The sequence below is a fragment of the Myotis lucifugus genome, unplaced genomic scaffold (assembly GCF_000147115.1).
Source record: "Myotis lucifugus unplaced genomic scaffold, Myoluc2.0 scaffold_2, whole genome shotgun sequence".
Classification (NCBI taxonomy): domain Eukaryota; kingdom Metazoa; phylum Chordata; class Mammalia; order Chiroptera; family Vespertilionidae; genus Myotis; species Myotis lucifugus.
Genome location: NW_005871050.1, coordinates 29,086,229 through 29,106,574, shown reverse-complemented (window position 1 = coordinate 29,106,574; position 20,346 = coordinate 29,086,229). Strand labels below are relative to the sequence as shown.

The 20,346-nt window shown below is 42.4% G+C and overlaps 1 protein-coding gene across 1 annotated transcript in view; it reads right to left on the bottom strand.

The window, feature by feature from the left end:
- Nucleotides 1-20,346, bottom strand: part of MORC4 (MORC family CW-type zinc finger 4) — a 79,548-nt gene that overhangs the window by 8,775 nt on the left and 50,427 nt on the right. The window contains 6 exon segments of the mRNA XM_006082271.3: nucleotides 1,723-1,898; nucleotides 3,269-3,320; nucleotides 3,725-3,793; nucleotides 7,087-7,182; nucleotides 7,184-7,210; nucleotides 14,313-14,411. Of these exon segments, the coding sequence (XP_006082333.1) occupies nucleotides 1,723-1,898; nucleotides 3,269-3,320; nucleotides 3,725-3,793; nucleotides 7,087-7,182; nucleotides 7,184-7,210; nucleotides 14,313-14,411 (519 nt within the window).

The following is a 20,346-nucleotide window of genomic DNA, read 5'->3' as shown; positions in this document are numbered from 1 at the left end:
GTAATGAAAGAAACACTGACAAAAAAAAAAAAAAAAATGGAAATTGGTCAAATCAGGTAAAGTAGAGCCTTCAAGATCAATGACACCTTAATACTCCAGTAGCAATTCTAATACAAGATCATTTCAAGGAGACTGAGATAGAGAGTTAACAATGTACTTCAAAAACACACAACACTTTATTGTACAACCTTCCTAACCTACAATGGGAGCTAGAAAACTACAGATGGGAACAGAGAATTACCCTTAAGCCCCTGATACTGACTATATTTCTCACTCCCTTGCTATATAGTTCAATCTTAGAAACTGCTCCTTCCATATTACTCAAATTCAATCATTAGTTAGTGAGTACTTCTAAATTCTTTCATACAAGTTCTCATTTAATTCCTTTAGAACAGTGGTTCTCAACCTTCTGGCCCTTTAAATACAGTTCCTCATGTTGTGACCCAACCATAAAATTATTTTCGTTGCTACTTCATAACTGTAATGTTGCTACTGTTATGAATCGTAATGTAAATATCTGATATGCAGGATGGTCTTAGGCGACCCCTGTGAAAGGGTCGTTTGACCGCCAAAGGGGTCGCAACCCACAGGTTGAGAACCACTGCTTTAGAATTTTATTAGTTTTGCTCCTAATAGCTTACTTCCTCTTGAGACTTTTTGTTCATGTTCAGGGGGGTCATGGGGTTCTTCCAATATCTACAGGGCTTAATTGTGAAAGAATCACTGAATAGGGGACTTGCACACATGTAGAGATGTTTGTCTAGATGAGAAGCTGAAAAGACTCACCTAAGAAGCAAGAAACAAGGAAAAATATCATTAACATTGGAGGGGAAGGGGCGGGAAACAGGAGTCATTTTTACCGTATCATGTATTCCATTGCATCTATCCTAAGTTAAGAAGATATCCAAAATGAAGAGGGTAAGTGGAAAGTTCACATTATTGATGACTGTAGAAGTTTCTACTATTAGAGAACAATTCTACCTGCCCTATGGCTTGGCTCTACCAGAAGTGAGAAGCATAAGAGAGAGGAGAAAGCAAGTTTTAATCAGAGTCCTGAGTTCGTTTCATGGCATTATAGGGACAGTCATAACTTTCAGTGCTTCAAATACTTCTGATATTTAAGGAAAGATGTGCTCCTTCCTGTTTTACAGACTAATAAAATAATATTGTTGATGAGCTAGAAGATGAACAAGTAAAGCCAAAAACTAAACTTATACTAATAATTTACTCTAGGAAACAATGAACTAGAAGGCTTACCTAATGGCACAAAATTCTAATGGTTATTTTTATATGTGACCAACATGTGCTAGGCCTATGGAGACCCACAGGACTTTAATATTCCTAAACTCAAGGAAAGAAACAATGCTTATCTATGTAATTTTAGCTTACATTTGTATAGCAGATAGTACTTTTCAAAGAGTTTGCATGTCTATTATTCCACAAACACAGTTCCCAGTATAATATGAATATACAATACATAAAAGAGCATTTGTCAGATGATCACCTTAAAAAGCAAATAAAAAGGATAGACAGGTTTGACATAGCACTTGTAATGTTGAATAATTGGGGTACATGCAGCACACAATTCTATCAACCCAAAATAGTATTTATCCTTCTGAATCCATGCTATGCCTAAGGAAAACCATAAATATGATAATCATACCACCTTACATTACAAACCGTGAGGCTTACTATTGAAGAGAGACTATGGTTTTTACTCACCTGGAAAATTGGAAAACACTGGAATCCAGAGGCTTAAGTTGAAGAGGAGGTGTTTTGCTTCCTTCTCCAACAGATGGAAACCGGCTAGGGCTATCAATTTCTTCATATCCAATTGTTTGACTATTTAATTCATCCATGTCTTGAATAGTAGGGATCTTCAGTGGATTAGTGAATACCTAGCAAAGAAAAAAATGATGCATAAAAAATCCCAATTTCAAACTAAATACCAAAGGAGGAGTCAATCCTTCTGATGCTAGGAAAGAACACTTAGCCAAATAAAAAGAAACTGTTTCCTACAACAGAACAAACAGCACACAGTAATGTACACTAGAACACTGAACCCAGGCATGTTCACTTATAACCTAATCAGCTGGACACCAACAGACCTCCCCAACTCACTTATTGGCTCCTTGAGTCATCCCACCCACAACATAAACCCAGGCCCCCCAGTCAGTGTCTAATTCTGTCTTTTGACCCAGTTTAAAGCTGGATTTCACTCCTCTGAGATCTGGGATGAGGGTAGGGATGGAGGGGATAAGCATTGCAGCATGTGTCGGTGCTGGTTTTGGAGAAATGCATGCGAGACATTAACATGTATTCATAGTGCACACACACAGAGACATGCATCTGGGATCTGTGGCAGAGCCAGCTTATGAAAATAGTACGAATGATGAAGGTGAAGGAATATAAAGGGGAGGTAAACTGAATGAGGACAGGGCAGTCCCAGGAAATCTCCCAATCTCTACATCAGACTCTTAAGCAGGGCATGAAACTTGAATATTCATATAACTGGGTCTTAGTAGACTGTCAGAAGAAGAATTAGTATTAAATTGCCTCTATCCTCACCAGTCTGACCTACCCTGATTGAGTGGGTGAAAGGTGAATCTAACATGCGACTAGTAGATATCTCTGGGAAAGAGGGTCAAAAGGAAAATCATGCAGAAAGGCAAGATTGGGGGAGGGGAGATAGATGGGTGCTATGGTGGCTGTCAGAAAAGGAGTGTCCCTGAAAGGACGGCCAACCTTATTGCACCCTTCAGCGTCCGGAGCTGGGCAACCATGTCCGAGAGACAGTGCTCCTGAAAATTCAAAACAGCAGAGTCTTTATAAAGCCAGCCAGCCTGAAAGCAGGGATGGGAGAGGGGCACAAAGAATCACCCTTCTTCCCAAAAGGAAGGAGGAAGAATCACCCCTGAATCCTGGAAGAAAAGAGACTGAGGAAAACCAGACACTCTACAGGAGCAGCCTGTATGAGGATGGAACATAACCTGAAAATTCTGTGACACAGAAAGTGACCTTCACACTGTCCAGAATCAGTACTGAATTCAAATCTGGAAAATGAATGATTTGGCTCTTCTATTTTCGGTGATCTGAACATCAGTAACAGCAGATCAAAGCAAAATAAAAAGATGCAATGAAAAAAAGACCACCAGAAGAAATGGTTCATTATTTCTATGCAGCTTTCAAGACTGCTGCTTCCTTCAACCTATGTCCTCTGTTGGGGAAAATTTTGTTCAGAAAAGGAAGAGGGTGGACTGTCTCTCACCTGGTGGTCCTCATTTTCCAATGGCACCTTCTTCTTCTCAACAGTTTGATCTCTAGGAGAAGATAAAAGTGCTATTTAGTTCACTCATGAAACTTCTCAGTCTAAAATGGATCACCAATTGTATATTTAGGTTTTAATGTTCCTTCCAAATTAGAAATAGGGTGGGCTTCATTGAGTTTCTAAGGATGCCTTCCTGAACTCTGCTACTACAGAGAAATTTCAGATGCTCCATTGAAACAGAGAGGGGGAGGGAAGGGAGACTAAAGACAACCACTAGTTGAGAAACTCAGGAGATGATTAGAATGAATAAAAACTGGGAGAACAAAGAGGTGAGGAGGGAAATAATTAAAGAATAAAAAAGGGGGGGGAAGCATCCTTCTTTTCAAAATTCCCCTATTAGGAAGAGTCAGCCTCCTCTACTGTATAATACAGAATACTATCTTAGGTATACTCAACTGTTTCTTAGCTTTGCTCAAGTACAGGTCTTCATCCATGAGTTCTTGTTCCTCTGGAACAGAGCATCTCCTGCAGTATAGAGAAGAAATCATCTTTTGGAAACAAAATGTGTCCTTCACTTTTACCCTTTACTTTCATCACAATTATAACAAGGCAGCTTAACAACCTTCCAACCTTATAAAGCTCAGATTCCACCCACATTGCAAAACCTGTGTGTAGGCTAATGTGTAGCAATTCTTATTTCAAGGCATACAATCATCTAATTATTTTGGTGCATATATCACCTTTCTCCCAATCCATTCAAAGTACCTGACAGCTTCAAAATTCATATTATGGTGGACAGCACAAAACATAATCTCTATGCTTACACAGTGAAGCTCAAACACATAAGAGACTTGCTTGAGGTTCCATACAAAGAGAATGTTGCTGAAACCAGAACCTAGGTGTGTTGCCTGTCGTTTACTAAGAAATTCCCAAGATGCAGTATAGAAGCATGAAAATTCCTAAACTAGGTGATGCCTGAAGAAGAAAATGAAAGGCTATGATAGAAAGCAACAACAAGGAACTAGGAGCTTACATCATAAAAAGAATAGAACAGAGACTAGCAAAGAGAAAAAAGGAAGATTCTATAAATGAAAAGATATACATATATTTGCTATATGTAAAGCACAAGGAAGAGAATTTTAGAGGAGTAAAAACCTGAAGAAAGTACTAGAAAAAGTATTCAGTGGTCAAAAGTAATCCAAGAAACAAATAGAAATTAATAATAATTAGAAATTCTATGCTATATAAGGGGACAAAGTATCCTGGAAAGCTATTTCTTCCGGACTAAGTGTAAACCAATAGGAGATACAGGGTTAAAAAGTGAGACTTCTATGCACTCAGTCCCATATTCTATCATAATCTCAGTTACTCTCCATGAAGAGGTGCTTAGGCACAGCTGGAGATTATGAAGAAATGCTTACTCATTACAGACCTAGACATCATTTATTTGATTTCCTCCATTTTAAACATTTTCTTCTAAAAGGCATACTGTTTCAGTGCCCTTTTTATTTTATTTTTATTTTTAGAGCATGTTTATTAAAGCTGGGACAGTGAAATAAGAAGCAACAACAGGAAAGAGCCTAGGCAGGTCTGCTTTGGCTGACTGGAAAGTCAGAGAAAAGGGGACCTTGGAGACAGGTTCAGGGGTTAACCCAGAACGAGCTGCCACTGCCCATTGCTCCTCTGGTTGCAAGTCTCATAGGGACCCTTAGAGTTTAGGAGATGCATGCCTGAGAGGGAATAAAGGTGTAGATGTGCTCTTGGGAGGCATAGCGCCTAGAACTTTTTTTCTATCAGCATTTATCCTGAGAGGGGAAAAATTATATCATAGCCTAAATGAAGCAAATTGAGTTATTATTATAAACACTAGAGGCCCGGTGCACAAAAATTTGTGCACTTGGGGGGGGGCCCTCAGCCTGGCCTGTGCCCTCTTGCAGTCTGGGACTCCTCAGGGGATGTCCACCTGCTGGCTTAGGCCTGCTCCCTGGGGGATCGGGCCTAAGCTGGCAGTCAGACATCCCTCTGGCAGCCAGGGAGCCCTCAGGTGATGTCCACTTGCCAGCAGGGAGCAGGCCTAAGCTGCAGTCGGACATCCTTAGCTCTGCTGAGGAGGCAGGAGAGGCTCCTGCCACCACTGCTGTGCTGGCAGCCATCAGCCTGGCTTGTGGCTTGAGCAGAGCTCCCCTGTGGGAGCACACTGACCACCAAGGGGCAGCTCCTGCATTGAGCGTCTGCCCCCTGGTGGTCAGTGTGTGTCATAGTGACCAGTCATTCCCAGACATTCTGCTGTTAGGGTCAATTTGCATATTACCCTTTTATTATATAGGATACTAGAGGCCCGGTGCACGAAATTCGTGCATGGGGGCAGGAGGGTTCCCTCAGCCCAACCTGCACCCTCTCCATTCTGGGACCCCTCAGGGGATGTCTGACTGCTGGTTTAAGGCATGAGGATTGGGCAGTTGGACATCCCTCTCACAATCCAGGACTGCTGGCTCCTAACTGCTCACCTGCCTGCCTGCCTGATCACCCCTAAACACCTCTGCCTGCTGGCCTGGTTGCCCCCAACAGCCTCCCTCTGCTGGCCTGATTGCCCCTAACTGCCCCCCCCCAGCCACCTGGTCACCCCCGTACTGCCCCCCTGCAGGCCTGGTCACCCCCAACTGCCCCCCCCACTGGCCTGCTTGCCCCCGACTGCACCCCTCTGCCGGCCTGGTCACCCTCAACTGCCCCCCCTGCTGGTCTGGTCACCCCCAACTGCCTCCACTGCTGGCCTTGTCACCCCCAACTGTCCTCCCCCTGCCAGCTTGGTCGCCCCTCACGGCCCTCTTCTGCCAGCCTGGTCGCCCCTTACTGCCCCCCCTGCTGGCCTGGTTGCCGCCAACTGTGTCCCCTGCCAGCCTGGTCACCCCTCACTGTCCCCCTCTGCTGGCCTCATCACCCATCACTGTCCCCCCTGCTGGCCTGGTTGCCCCACACAGCCTGCTGTTCGGTCGTTTGGTCATCCCTCACTAACCCCCCTGCTAGCCTTGTCACCTCACTCAGCCTGTTCGGTCATCCATTCGGTCATCTGTTCAGTTGCAATGGCCCCTGGCTCTTTATATATATAGATGTGACTACTGAATCAAATAAAAATATTTGTTAAATTGAAATTAATTCCCATGGAAATGCCAGACACTATCCAGATGTTATATGCTACAAGGAACATACAGTGTATGAAAAAGACAAACATGTAAACAAATAGCACTGCATGTACAGTAGGTACTACAACAGATTCAGGTATAGGAGGCATATGAAGAAAACCATCAACTCGAACCAAAATGTAAAGCCCTTGTTCTTGAATAGCTTACAGTCTCTTGAAGAGCCAAAGTATATACATATGAAAAATATCCAAAAAATACAAAATATGTGAATAAATGTCAAGAATTAAATTTCATAGGAAGTCAAAGTAAAATCACTGTAAAAAAATGTCAACAGGAAAAGTATCACACAAAATACTTAAGCATCCAAGATGGATATGATTTGGATAGGCAGATGGAATGCATAAAGTCATTGTAAGTAAGTGGAAAGATACTATCAAGTCATGGAGGAGGGAATAAGCATGGCATGTGTGGGGAATACTGAAGCCACAGACCTACCTAAAGCATAGGGTTTGTATTAAGATACAATAAAAAATAAGGCTGGATAGTTAAGGGGGGATCAGTTGGCACAGAGGCCAGAATACCAGGCTGAAGAATGTGGACTTGAGATTAAAAAGTGTTTTTAGAATACAGAGACAAATCAGGAGTTATCTCTGGCATAATATTGAGTCCCAAGCTTACCTGTACTTTGGGATGGGAATTATAGTAACAAACCATCTTGCAGGTAATGTAGATGGATCAACCTTGCCAGGAAGCTTCCTTCATTTAAGACACTCACTGTACTCAGGTGTGGTCAGGGATTTTCCTAAATGAAAGAGGAAGCGACGTATGCCTTTGCGTATCTTAGCTCTGTATTGTGTCTTACATTAGAAAGGCACAACCTAAAAGTGAAACAACATAATTTTATATATGAAATGTGTTATAATTGTTATAATTTTATATATGAAATGTGTTATAATTGTTATAGTCTAGTTGTCTAAAAAAATAAAAAAATTATATATATATCCCTAGCTGGTTTGGCTCAGTGGATAGAGCATTGGCCTGCGGACTGAAGGGTCCTGGTTTTGATTCCAGTCAAGGGCACATGCCTGCGCTGCAGGCTTGATCCCCAGTGGAGGGCTTGCAGGAGGCAGCCAGTCAATGATTCTCTCTCATCATTGATGTTCTTCTTTCTCTCCCCCTCTCCCTTCCTCTCTGAAATCAATAAAAATATATTTAAAAATAAATAGATGTTTCTCTTGATAATTATAAAATATCAGCCTAAGAAGTTTATATCTTGAATGTCACAGAAAAAATGATAGAACTATGCTAGATATGGATATGAAAAATAGTAACAAATATTAACATGGTGAGCTACCATTATTTATGTAGGTCAAAATTATTTATCCTGGAATCTCTTGCTCTAAGCAAGCAAGAGGATAATTTTCATTCTAAAATTAATGAATAGGAAAACATTTTATATATTACAATATTACCAAGAAATAAAACCCAAAGAATAATTTTATTTGGCTTATCTGTGACAAGTTTAAAATGGGAGAAGGGAGGAGGGAAGAGAGTAACCAAAGAATTTATATGCAGCCCTAACCGGTTTGGCTCAGTGGATAGAGCATCAGCCTGCGAACTCAAGGGTCCCAGGTTCGATTCCAGTCAAGGGCAAGTACCTTGGTTGCAGGAACATCCCCAGTAGGGAGTGTGCAGGAGGCAGCTGATCGATGTTTCTCTCTCATCGATGTTTCTAACTCTCTATCCCTCTCCCTTCCTCTCTGTAAAAAATCAATAAAATATATTTTAAAAAAATAAAAATAAAAATCATCATTCTCCCCTTTAAAAAAAAAGAATTTATATGCATAGTCCATGGACACAGACAATAGTGTGGTGAAGGCCTGGGGTGGGGAGAGAGCCAGGTGGAGGGGGGCAAAGGTGAGTGAGAAATGGGGACATCTGTAATACCCTCAATAAGAGATCCTGCACCACTTTTCTCTGAAAGAATTCAGAGCCAAGATCCTTGAGGTGGGGGATGTGATAGGCAATTAGACAGACATGAGCAGAGTAAGGATGATGATCCAGGTAGAGAAGGTCACCAGGGCAGAAAGCCCCAGGTGCCTAGCAAAGGACAATTGTAGGGTCAGATCTTGCCCCCAGGGTGGCCTTTCCTTCCCTAGCATATGCTGGTTGCTGGTCATAAGGTCTGGACCCCCTGACCTTTCCTCCCTAGAAATAACATCTGGACCTCAGTTGTATTTCATCTCGAGGCCCAGAAAAGCAGCAAAATCAGACCAGTGACACCAAGGCTGATCTCAGGACCAGCTGCATTGAATAATGACCCCCTGTTCTGGCAATCAATCAGTGGAGACCTAGACCCTGAAAGGACATACCTGAAAAGCTGCTGAATATTCCATTAAGATCTTCCCCTGGGACCTCCCCTCAACTCTCCACCCTTAAAACCCTTAGGACAGAGGACCCAGTGGGCCCTTCCTCCTGAAAGCATGCCCATGCCTTTCCCTTTTCCTTTTCCTTTTCCTTTTCCTTTCCCTTACCCCTCCCCCTTCCTCTCTTCCCTAGGTGCATTACCATCAGCTTTCTCACTTGCAAGCTCCAAGGGCCCTTCCTTTATCTCTGTAACATGTTTCCTAAGCCCATTTCTTCTAGGAATTACTTTTTCTACCTCTATGATTTTATAAATAAACTAGAGACCCAGTGCACAACTTTGTGCACTTTGAAAGGAACTATGAGCTGCGAGGCTGTGGTGGGCACAGGGACGGGTCTCGGCCCATCCTCTGTACCCCCACCTGGCCCCTCCCGCTTTGGTCCCTGGACCCTGTCTACTGGCAGCCCCGCTCCTGCTGCCTCCGCTCCCATGCACTGAAGGCACCAGACTCGCTTGCACCCGCGAGTGATTGGGGCCAGCATCATCAGTAGATGTGAGCTGCGGCTGCTGCCCTGATTGCCCCTCAGGAGCAGGGGAAGGTGGAGAAGCCCTCAGGGGCAATCAGGGCCAGCAGCCACCACTCGCACCCGCTGATGGCACCAAGTGATTGTGACTGGCACTGGGAGACAGCAGCAGGTGCAAGCGGCAGCTCCAGCGGCAGCTGTGGGTGCGAGCGGGGCTGGTGCCGGCAGCAGGTGCGAGTGCCAGGTGAGATCGCAACGCACAGGAGCAAAGAATTTTCAATAACCACCAGAGGCTTGCCCCAATGACAGTGACCGGCGCCCCGCCTTGGTCTGGCACCCCAGCTCACCTGTTCCACCATTCCGCCGCAGTCAACGCCCACCATGTTCCACGTGCGCTCCCTGGTGGTCAGCGCACATCATAGCAACCAGTTGTTCGGTTGTTCAGTTGTTCTGCTGTTCGGTCTATTTGCATATTTGCCTTTTATTATATAGGATGTTCTCTTATTTTAAAAAATACATTTGTGGGAGTCACTGAAGAATCATCATCAAAACCTCTCCATTTCCCTATAAACTCCTTACTCCTATTTTTTTTTCCTTTCAAAATCGGTCTTTGTTTATACTTTAATCAAAATTTTATTAGGTTGATATTCCCAAAGTTTATCTTAAAAAGTAATATAAATTTGATTAAATTTTATAACTAGAAATGGTGGCTCAAGTCTGACAATTGGGTTAAATTATTAAGACAAATTCTTCCAGAGTTCTACTCTTAATACACATACCCTCTCCCCCTCACCCTCCCACCCCCAGGAAGCATACCCAGTCACCTTCACCATAAAGTGAATCTGTTTCTCTGTGGAAGGAGATGGTCCATATATAATATAAATAGCACCTAAGGTATGAAAGGAGTGGGAACCAGGAAGGCTGGAGAAAAGACACAAAAAGAGGGTAGAGGGGCACATAGAACCAATTTGAAAAACACGTAATTTAACCTAGGGAGGGTTTTGTGTTATATTTATATTGCTCTTATACTAGACTAGAGGCCCAGTGCACAGATTCGTGCACATTGAAAGAAAATTAATTAGAAGAAATATTTTAGAGGCTGGGGAGGGGCCATGGGAGGGCTTCAGGGCATGTTTGGCCTGTCTCGCCCAGTCCCGATTGGCCGGACCCCAGCAGCAAGCTAACCTACTGGTTGGAGCGTCTGCTCCCTGGTGGTCAATCATAGTGACTGATTGAATGGTGGAATGAACGGTTGGACACTTAGCATATGAGGCTTTTATTATATAGGATATTTCAATAGAGTGATGTGTTTTTTTATGTCTTAGTTCAATATTTTCCTTATCTTTGTAGATAGTGCTTTATTTCTAGTTATAATAATCAGCTCATTATTGAAAAACTGGAAATACAGAAAGATTTAAAAAGAAAATAAAAGACACTCATAATTCTACCACTCAAATACAATGTACTCTTTGTGTTTAAAGCTCTGTTTAATTCATACAAATTTCTGGACATATAGCTTCCTATCTCCTACCTCCAGGCTGCTTCAGCCTTGCAACTTCTAAACTCTGAGCTCAGGCCTAACCTCTGGTGTCTATATATTTCCATTCAGCTGCTGTTTTATTTAGAGCCAGAGCAGCAAAAAGCAGGTTCAGCAGTAGTGAGAGGGGAGAGGAAAGGTCATATTAGCTTTGTGTGTGTGTGTGTGTGTGTGTGTGTGTGTGTGTATTGTTTAACATATTAAAAAAAGTAATACATATGTCTCCTTTATTCCCCATTGACCTCCCTCCAGTCTCCTCTATCCCCTGGCACATGCCCTCACCCCCACCCCCACCCCAGTGTCTTGTGTCCATTGGTTATGCTTATATGCATGCATACAAGTCATGCACATGCACAGAAGAGTCTCTTGCAGAAGCATGTCAATATTACACTCTTGTGGACAAACATTAAAGACAGCAACTCCCTGCCTCAGATACATGCAGACCATGGTAGATACTTCTATTCAGATAAACAGGAAAGGCTTTTCAGCTTGTGCTTGTAATAAATAGGTAATTGGAGGGGCTATACCTTATAATCCTCATTGCATCCTTCCAGAAGAGTGTCATGGTTAAGATATTGTGCTTTGGAGCCCAATTACCTATATTTGAACCTTTGATATACCATTTTGTACCTGTCTAATCTTGAGCAAGTTACTTAAGCTCTCAGTTATCAGTGTCTACATTTGTAAAGAAGAAATATTATCTGTCTATTTCTTAGTGTGTTATGATGAATCAATACATGTAAATATAAGTAAAAAATTTAGACCAGTACCTGGAATATAAGTAAATACTCAATAAATGATCATCAGTATTACAATTCTGCTTCTAGAAAGATTATTTAATATATATAGTATATATAATTATATATTATACATACATATATATATATATATATATATATATATATATATATGCATGGATTTGTGCACATTAAAAGGAAATTAATTAGAAGAAATATTTTAATATTGCTATTCACCCTTTCTCTATAATAGAAGTGTCAACCAAATTCACAATTGACAACAACAGATTGAAACATACATGCGCGATTGGTGCCAGCGAGAGCTTTATGTCTCCTGCATGCGAGACCCATATATACTAGAGGCTCAGTGCATGAAATTCGTGCACGGGGGGGGGGGGGTTCCCGCACCCTCTCCAATCCAGAACCCCTCGGGGGATGTCAGACTGCCTCTCGCAATCTGGAACTGCTGACTCCTAACCGCTCGCCTGCCTGCCTGCCTGCCTGGTCATCCCTAACCCCTCTGCCTGCCTGCCTGATCGCCCCTAACCACCTCTGCCTGCCTGCCTGATTGCTCCTAACTGCTCCCCTACTGGCCTGATCGCCCCTAACTGCTCCCCTGCTGGCCTGATCGCCCCTAACCGCCTTTGCCTTGCCCCGCACCCAGGACCCAGGATTCCCTCCTCCGGCCGGTAGCAGGCACCTGGGACCCAGGCTTCCCTCCCTCTGGCTGGCTGCAGGCACCCAGGACTGGGGCTGGCTTCACTCAGGCCAGCCGCAGCCGCAGCCGCAGGGGACCACGGGGCAGGCAGCTTGTCCCTCTCCTAGGTCACAGCCCCAGCCACTGGCACCCAGGAACATGGGGCAGGTGGCTTGTCCCTCTCCTGGGCATAATATGCTAATGATATGCTAAGGCCACTCAACTGCTCACTATGATGTGCACTGACCACCAGAGGGCAGATGCTACAACTGGTGGGTTAGCTTGCTGCTGGGGTCCAGCCTATTGGGACAGAGTGAGATGGGCTGTTGGCATGCAGGACCATGGGGCAGGTGGCTTGTCCCTCTCCTGGGCCGGGCTGCAGGCGCAGGCACAGCCACTGGAGCCTGGGACCGTGGGGCGGGTAGCTTGTCTCTCTCCCAGACCGCAGCCCCAGCTGCTGGCACCCGGGACCGCTGGACAGGTGGCTTGTCCCTCTCCTAGGCCGCAGCCCCAGCTGCTGTCACCTGGGACCGCTGGGTGGGTGGCTTGTCCCTCTCCTAGGCCACAGCCTGGCTCATCCCCATTCCTCTCTTGCGAGCTCATTTGTGCCTGGCTGGTCCCCATTCCTCCCTCCCCAGTGTTCAGTGTCTGAGCCAGGGGTCCTGAAACTACAGCCTGTGGGCCACATGCAAATACAAATATTGTATTTGTTCTCGTTTTGTTTTTTTACTTCAAAATAAGATATGTGCAGTGTGCATAGGAATTTGTTCATAGTTTTTTTTTAAACTATAGTCTGGCCCTCCAACGGTCTGAGGGACAGTGAACTGGCCCCCTGTTTAAAAAGTTTGAGGACCCCTGGTCTGAGCCATTATGGCGTGATGGTGTGATGACAATTTGCATATTAGCTCTTTATTATATAGGATACACTCCAGCAATATATAAACAATTGTCTCATTGCAGTAATCATTGCTTATTTGAAAGACCAAAAATGGCATCTCATTTTAATTTTTATGTGTTTGAAAACCATGGAGGTTGGGCATGAGCAAGATATTTAGAATAAAATAGTGATATTTATATCACTAGCAATCAGGTTGTATTTGAAACAAAATTTTATATCATATATTTTCCTGATGATTTCCATTTTTTAAAAAACAGGGGGTTGCCTACCTCAAAATGAACTGTTAATACTCTAATCTTTGTCTTGATGGTAGTGTAACTGACTGTATATATGTTGTTACACATTCTATTCTCTGTATCATGCTCCTTTCCTGGCCTACTGAGGTATTTCATCCTCATCCATAGTTCTTTTTTTCTCTGATATGCTGGGTTCTCTACTTCCATTGTCAAATTCCTTGGTACAGTTCCAACAATGTTTACTAGGAATAAAAAGCACGAAAGTTTACTAAAATTTCTGAATATCTACTATATGCCAGGCACTGTGCTAAAAAATGTTATATCATCTAATTTATTATATTCAAAGAGGTAAAGTGACTTACTTACCCAAGCTCATCCAACTATTAAGAAGCAGATTCAGATTTTCAGCCCTGGAGTATCTGATTTAAATGTTCATCATCTTCCACTATATCATACTGCCTATAGGATAAACTGAACATACTAAACTCTTCATATTTATGATCCAAACCACACAAGTGTTAAACCAGAATGAAGAGGTCTAGATAATGATAAAATTAGTATTGGTGACTTCCCAGTTTTAGTGCATTAAACTTCCTTATGTGAAAAGCTTCCATCTTCTTCTTGTTCCTTCCATTTGCTCCCCCAATACTTTTATATTCTACTAGAGGTTCAGTGCATGAAATTTGTGCATGGGTAGGGTCCCTAGGCTTGGCCAGCGAACAGGGCCGATCGGGGCCTTCTGGCTTCCAGCCGGGGCCTCCCTTCCTTGGCTGCTGGCTGCTGGCCAGGACCTTCCTTCATTCCATGCTGCTGCCCCCTGGTGGTCAATGCATGTCATAGCATGCGATCGAACTCCCAAGGGGACACTTTGTATATCAGCCTTTTATATATATAGATATTTATTACTCACGGTATTATCCTGGCTATAGCTGAGGTTTCAAAGTTCTCTTGGGAAGTCTTTTCCTTCCAATAAACATTGAGTTTCTGGGCAAGGGCATTTATTGTCAACCTGAAAGAAGAAGTATGTCAATGTTGAGAATTTGTTGAACAACTTTGTGACCATGAGATGCTCTCATTTAGCAGAAGCCAATAATTTAGAATATTCAGCATAGGTTTGAATATCTATACTTATAGGAACTAGGATGGGAATCCACCACCTTGCAAATTACATGTCAAAATGACAGTCAGAATCCTGAATAGTTACATTGATTGAAATGGTAAAATGGTTATGTCCTAAAAGTACTGTTCTCTAAAATTTCAGGGCTTTTAGAATCATGGGGAGTGGGGAGTTGATATTAGAAAAGTCAGAGGACTAAATTTCAGAGCTAGGACAAGCCAAATATGATTAAGTTATTTGATTGTCAGATGAGAACAGGTAAACAAGTCAGGTCCAAGTTGAAATTCAGAGGATCAAAAACTGTACCCTATTACAAGTCAATCAAATATTAAATTTAAACTGTCCAAATTTAAAATGTTCCTCTTCATGCAAATGCTGCTCCGAGCAGTTATAGTATCCATGGGCAACAAAGTTCTCTTCAACCTTCTACTACAACCTTCTACTACACAGCTGTTAGTGGAAGCTATACCCCAGTTCTGGCTATTGTTCTTTCTCTCTTCCCAAATTAACAACAGTAGACCCAGGGTCAAAATATGTAATGTGTCTAAGTCAAACCTGAAATTTTACTTTTAAAAAACTGCCGATTGCTAATGATTGATTCCTATTTAATTCTACAACCCAGGATTACAACTTCATGTACAACTGTACACACCTGCAATACTATAGAATTAGTATATCTAAAATCCCTTGACTCCCTGGATGGTTTCCCAAGGTTTTTACAGACCTCTTTTCTCCTTAAGAGGAAATGTTCCTTACTTGCACCTTACTCATATTAAATTAGATTCTGAATACACAGAAAAGATTAAAGTAATCATACAGGAGGTTCCTCACCTACACCTACCAATGTTCCTACCTCTGTTTATATCCTTCCCTCAAGTCACAGATGGAGAACTATTCCTTGTTTTCTCTTAAAATTCTACTTTAAATCTAGTTTAAAAAGAATTAAGTTAGACAGGATTCTGGGAAAATGGTGAAGTAGAAGGCACCAAGAATCTTACTCCCCCACCTAGACAACAATTACATTGGCAGAATATGTATGGTGCAATTATTTGGAACTGTCGGGCCTATTGAAGGCTTGCAACTTCCAAGGGAAGGCTTAGATGGTAAATTGGAAAATTTCAGCTCTTAGCACAGTAGTAGCTACACCCCCACCCTAGCCCAGTGACAGGCAGCTGTGCACACATCCTAAGAGTAGATTGTAGGAGCCAGGATGGGCAAAAAATGACTCTGTCCTTCAAATATCAGGGAGCTGTGCTCTGATAGCTGTTTGCTGCTCCTGATCATAGGATCATGTAATCCCCATGGCAACCACAAAGAAAACAGCTATAAATATGCACAAAAGAAAATGAGAAGATTTAAATGTTTCACTATGAAAACTTAACTGAAGATAAAAGAAGACAATAATGCAAGAAATGAGGGTCACAAAATCTATAAAGCATAAAGAAAACAAATAGCAAAATGACAGAATTCCTTCCTTATCAGTACTTACTTTAAATGTAAATAGATTAAATTCTCCAATCAAAAGACAGATTGGTAGAATGGGTTAAAAAAAAACCAAACAAAACAAAACACGATCCAGCCCTAGCCGATTTGGCTCAGTGGATAGAGCATCAGCCTGCGCACCAAAGGGTCCTGGTTCAATTCCCATCAAGGGCATGTACCTTGGTTGCAGGCTCCTCCCTGTCCCCAGGCCCTGGTCAGGGATCATGCAGAAGGCAACCAATCTATGTGTTTCTCTCTGTCTTTCCTTCTCTTTTCCATTCTCTCTAAAAGTCAATGGAAAAATATCCTCAGGTGAGGATTAACAAAAACAAACAAACAAAAAATAAGTAAGTAAAGGTGATTAAATGTCTAAAAAAAAACATGATCCAAATATATGCTCTCTACATGAGACTAAATTTAGATACAAAGACACAAGTAGGTAGAAAGTAAAAGGATGAAAAAGGATATTCCATATAAATAGTAACCTAAAGAGAGCAAAGATGGCTATACCAATGCATAGTAGACAAAATAAAGTAGTCCCCCTCCTTATCTGCAGTTTTGTTTTCTGCAGTTTTAGTTACCTGCAGTCAAATATGGTCCAAAAATATTAAATGAAAAATTCCAGAAATAAACAATTTTTAAGTTTTAAATTGTGTATTGTTCTGAGTAGTGGGATGAAATCTCACACTGGCCTGCTCCAGCCCACTCAGAACACAAATCATCCCTTTTTACACCATATTCATACCATATTCTATATAATAAGAGCCTAATATGCTAAGCGTCCGATCGTCCGTTCAACCAATCAAAGCATAATATGCTAATGATATGCTAAGGCCACTCAACTGCTCACTATGATGTGCACTGACCACCAGAGGGCAGATGCTACAACTGGTGGGTTAGCTTGCTGCTGGGGTCCAGCCTATTGGGACAGAGTGAGATGGGCTGGACACAACCTGGAGCCCTCCCATGGTCCCTCTCTGGCTGGCCAACCTCCCGCATCCCTCCCTGGCCCCGATTGTGCACCAGTGGGGTCCCTCAGCCTGGCCTGTGCCCTTTTGCAATCCAGGACCCTTTGGGGGATGTCGGAGAGCTGGTTTCAGCCCAATCCCGCAGGCCAGGCTGAGGGACCCCACTGGTGCACGAATTTGTGCACCGGGCCTCTAGTGTAGAGTATAATAGGACTAGTGACCCATTGTGTGAAATTACGCGAGACCCGGGACCCCTCCCCCCAACCCCTGGGCCATGAGACCACCCTGAGTCCCGGAGTCCCACCCTGCATGGCCGACGCGGGATGGCCCCGAGTCTAGGAGTGCCACCCCGATGTCCCGCCTCTGGGCTGCGCAGAGTGGGCACCAGGCCCCACCCCCCGCAACATGCATGCGGGGCCAAGGAAACCCCGGCAGAAGCAGCGCGAAGTGGCCACTGGGACCCTCGCGCCCCCACGGGGCTGCAAGAACCCTGGTGTAAGCCACGTGGAGCGACCGCCAATCCTGCCCCCACTGCCCCGCCTCCTGCTGCTGCAAGGAAGTGCCCCTCCTCCCGCCTCCTGCAGCTGCGAGGAGGCAGCCTGCCTGCTGCCTCCTCACAGCTGTGAGGAGGTGCCCTGCCTCCCTGGCACAACCACGGGAACCCCAGCAGCAGGGACATTGAGCAGCTGGCCCTGCCCCCGCTGTGTGCACCGCCATCTTGTGACGGTGTTACAGAGTGAAGGTTAATTTTCATATTACCTCTTTATTATATAGGATATCTTGAGAGCAATCACATCCACATAACTTTTATTATAATGTATTGTTATAATTGTTCTATTTTATTGTTGTTAATCTTTTTCTGTGCCTAATTTATAAATTAAACTTTATCATAGTTATGTATGTATAGGAAAAAACATACTGTATATAGGGTTCACTACCATCCACGGTTTTAGGCATCCTTTGGAGGGTCTCAGAATGTATCCCCTTTGGATAAGGAGAGCTACTCTAGACTATAAATCACGATTGCTAATATGTGGAAGCAACCAAATGCTCATTAATGGTTGAATGGAAAAGCAAAATGTAGTGTATACATACAATGGAATACTATTCAACCTTAAAAAGGGAAAGAATTCTGATACATGCTAAAACTTGGATGAAGCTTGAGGACATTATGCTCAATGAAATAAGCTAGTCACAAAAAGACAAACATTGTACGGTTTAACTTATGTGAAGTACTTATAGTCAAAAACAAAGAAACAGAAAGTGGAGTGGTGGTTGCCAGGGGCTGGCGGGGTGCATGGGGAATTACTATTTAATGGGTATAGAGTTTCATTTTGTAAGATGAAAAGAGTTCTGGAGATGGATGGTGGTGATGGTTGCTTAACAATATAAATGTACTTAATACCAATGAACTGTACACTTAAGAAGTTAAGATGGTCATTATGTGTATTTTGCCACAATAAAAACTATGAAAAAAAGGAAGTAGATATATGGCTGTCAGAGGATGAAGAGAAGGAGAAATGTGGAGTGACTGCTAATGAACAAGGAGTTTCTTTTGGGAGTTATGAAAATGTTTTGGAGTCAGTGATGATGTTTTCACAATTTTGTGAATATACTAAAAACCATTGAAATGTACACTTTAAATTGGAGACCTTAAGATATGTTAGTTATATCTCAATTAAAAATAAAAATAAAATAAACATCTGTTCTCATGTACTCAGTTAAAATTTATTGAGATAAAATTTACATAGAGTAAAATTCATCTTTTTAAGTGTACAGTTCTATCAATTTTGACAATTGCATGCAGTCATGTAACCACCACTTCAATTAAGTTATTCTCATTTATTTTGAAACCCTATTCCTTCTGACAAAAACCATGGCTTTACTGTTGATGTAAAAAAATTTAATTTTACCCTGGCTGGGTGGCTCAGTTGGTTAGAGTATCGTCCTATACATCAAAAGGTTGCGGGTTCGATTTCCTGTCAGGGCACATACCTAGGTTGTGGGTTTGATCCCTGGTGGGGGTGCATATGGGAGGCAACCAGTTGACATATCAATGTTTCTCTCTCACATTGATATTTTTCTCTCTCTCTAAAAAAATCAATAAAAACATATTCTCGGGTGAGGATTAAAAATGTAATTTAAAATCCACGTATAAGTTCAAACCCACATTGTTCAAAATCCATACATAAGTGGATCTGTAAAGTTCAAACCTGCGTTGTTCGAGGTTCAACTGTAATTTTGATTGCAGTTGGGAAATTGTATATCTGGAGGGCTGACTTAAGTTGTATGCAGGTTTTTAAAAAATATATTTTTATTGATTTCGGAGAGGAAGGAAGAGGGAGAGAGAGATAGAAACATCAATGATGAGAAGGAATCATTGATCAGCTGCCTCCTGCACGCTCTCCGCAATGGGGATCGGGCCTGCAACCCAGGCATGTGCCCTGACCGGGAATGGAACTGTGACCTCCTGGTTCATAGGTTGATGCTCAACCACTGAGCCATGCCAGCTGGGCATGGTATGCAGGTTTTTTACTGCATGGGGGATCTAGGCCTCTAACCCCTTCATTGTTCGAGTCAACTGTACTATATTCTTTTTCTTCTTTATTTTTTCCTCTACTATATTCTTAAGGTAGTGCTTCAGTTCACTCCCCTATTCAAGCACACAATTAATTCTCATTGCCTAAGGCATCAACCAACTCTACCCAATGTCCCTCTAAGACAGAAGTTCTCAGACCTTCTCAGTTTATGGCACCCTGAGTGTCTCAAGTTTTTCATGGCACCCTTAAGTCCAAAGAAATAAGTACCAGTTCCATTTATTAAATAGTTAGGTGTAAACAACTTAGCAAGTATTTATGAATTAAAATTTAGAATCCATTTGAAAAAAAATAATACATATAAATTAAAAAAATATTTCTAGTTCATTCTTTTTTTTTTTTAGGCCACCAAAAATTTTGGTTGCCTCCCCCCGCCCCCAAAAAAAAATGGGAGAGAGAGAGAGAGATTCTAGTTCATTCTTAAATAACCACAATTATTTACTAACGGGATGTGTATGCCTATTGGTTACTATACTTCTCAAACCTTGGAATCAAATTGGACACAGTTTTCCTCATTTCTTAGTCAACACTGAGTTTTGTGTTTTACTTGCTGTGTATCACAGCAACCACTGAAAGCCCAGATACACAAAGATATGTTGTAATCAAAAGGTATGCAGCAGATTTTGGTACATGGAAATGGGGGTGCTACTATAAAAATACTTAAAAATGTAAAAGTTACTTTAGAATTGGGCAGTGGGCAGAGGGTGGAAGAATTTGAGGAGCACAACAGAAATAGCCTAGATTGCCTTGAACAGACTGTCAGTACAAATATGGATATTA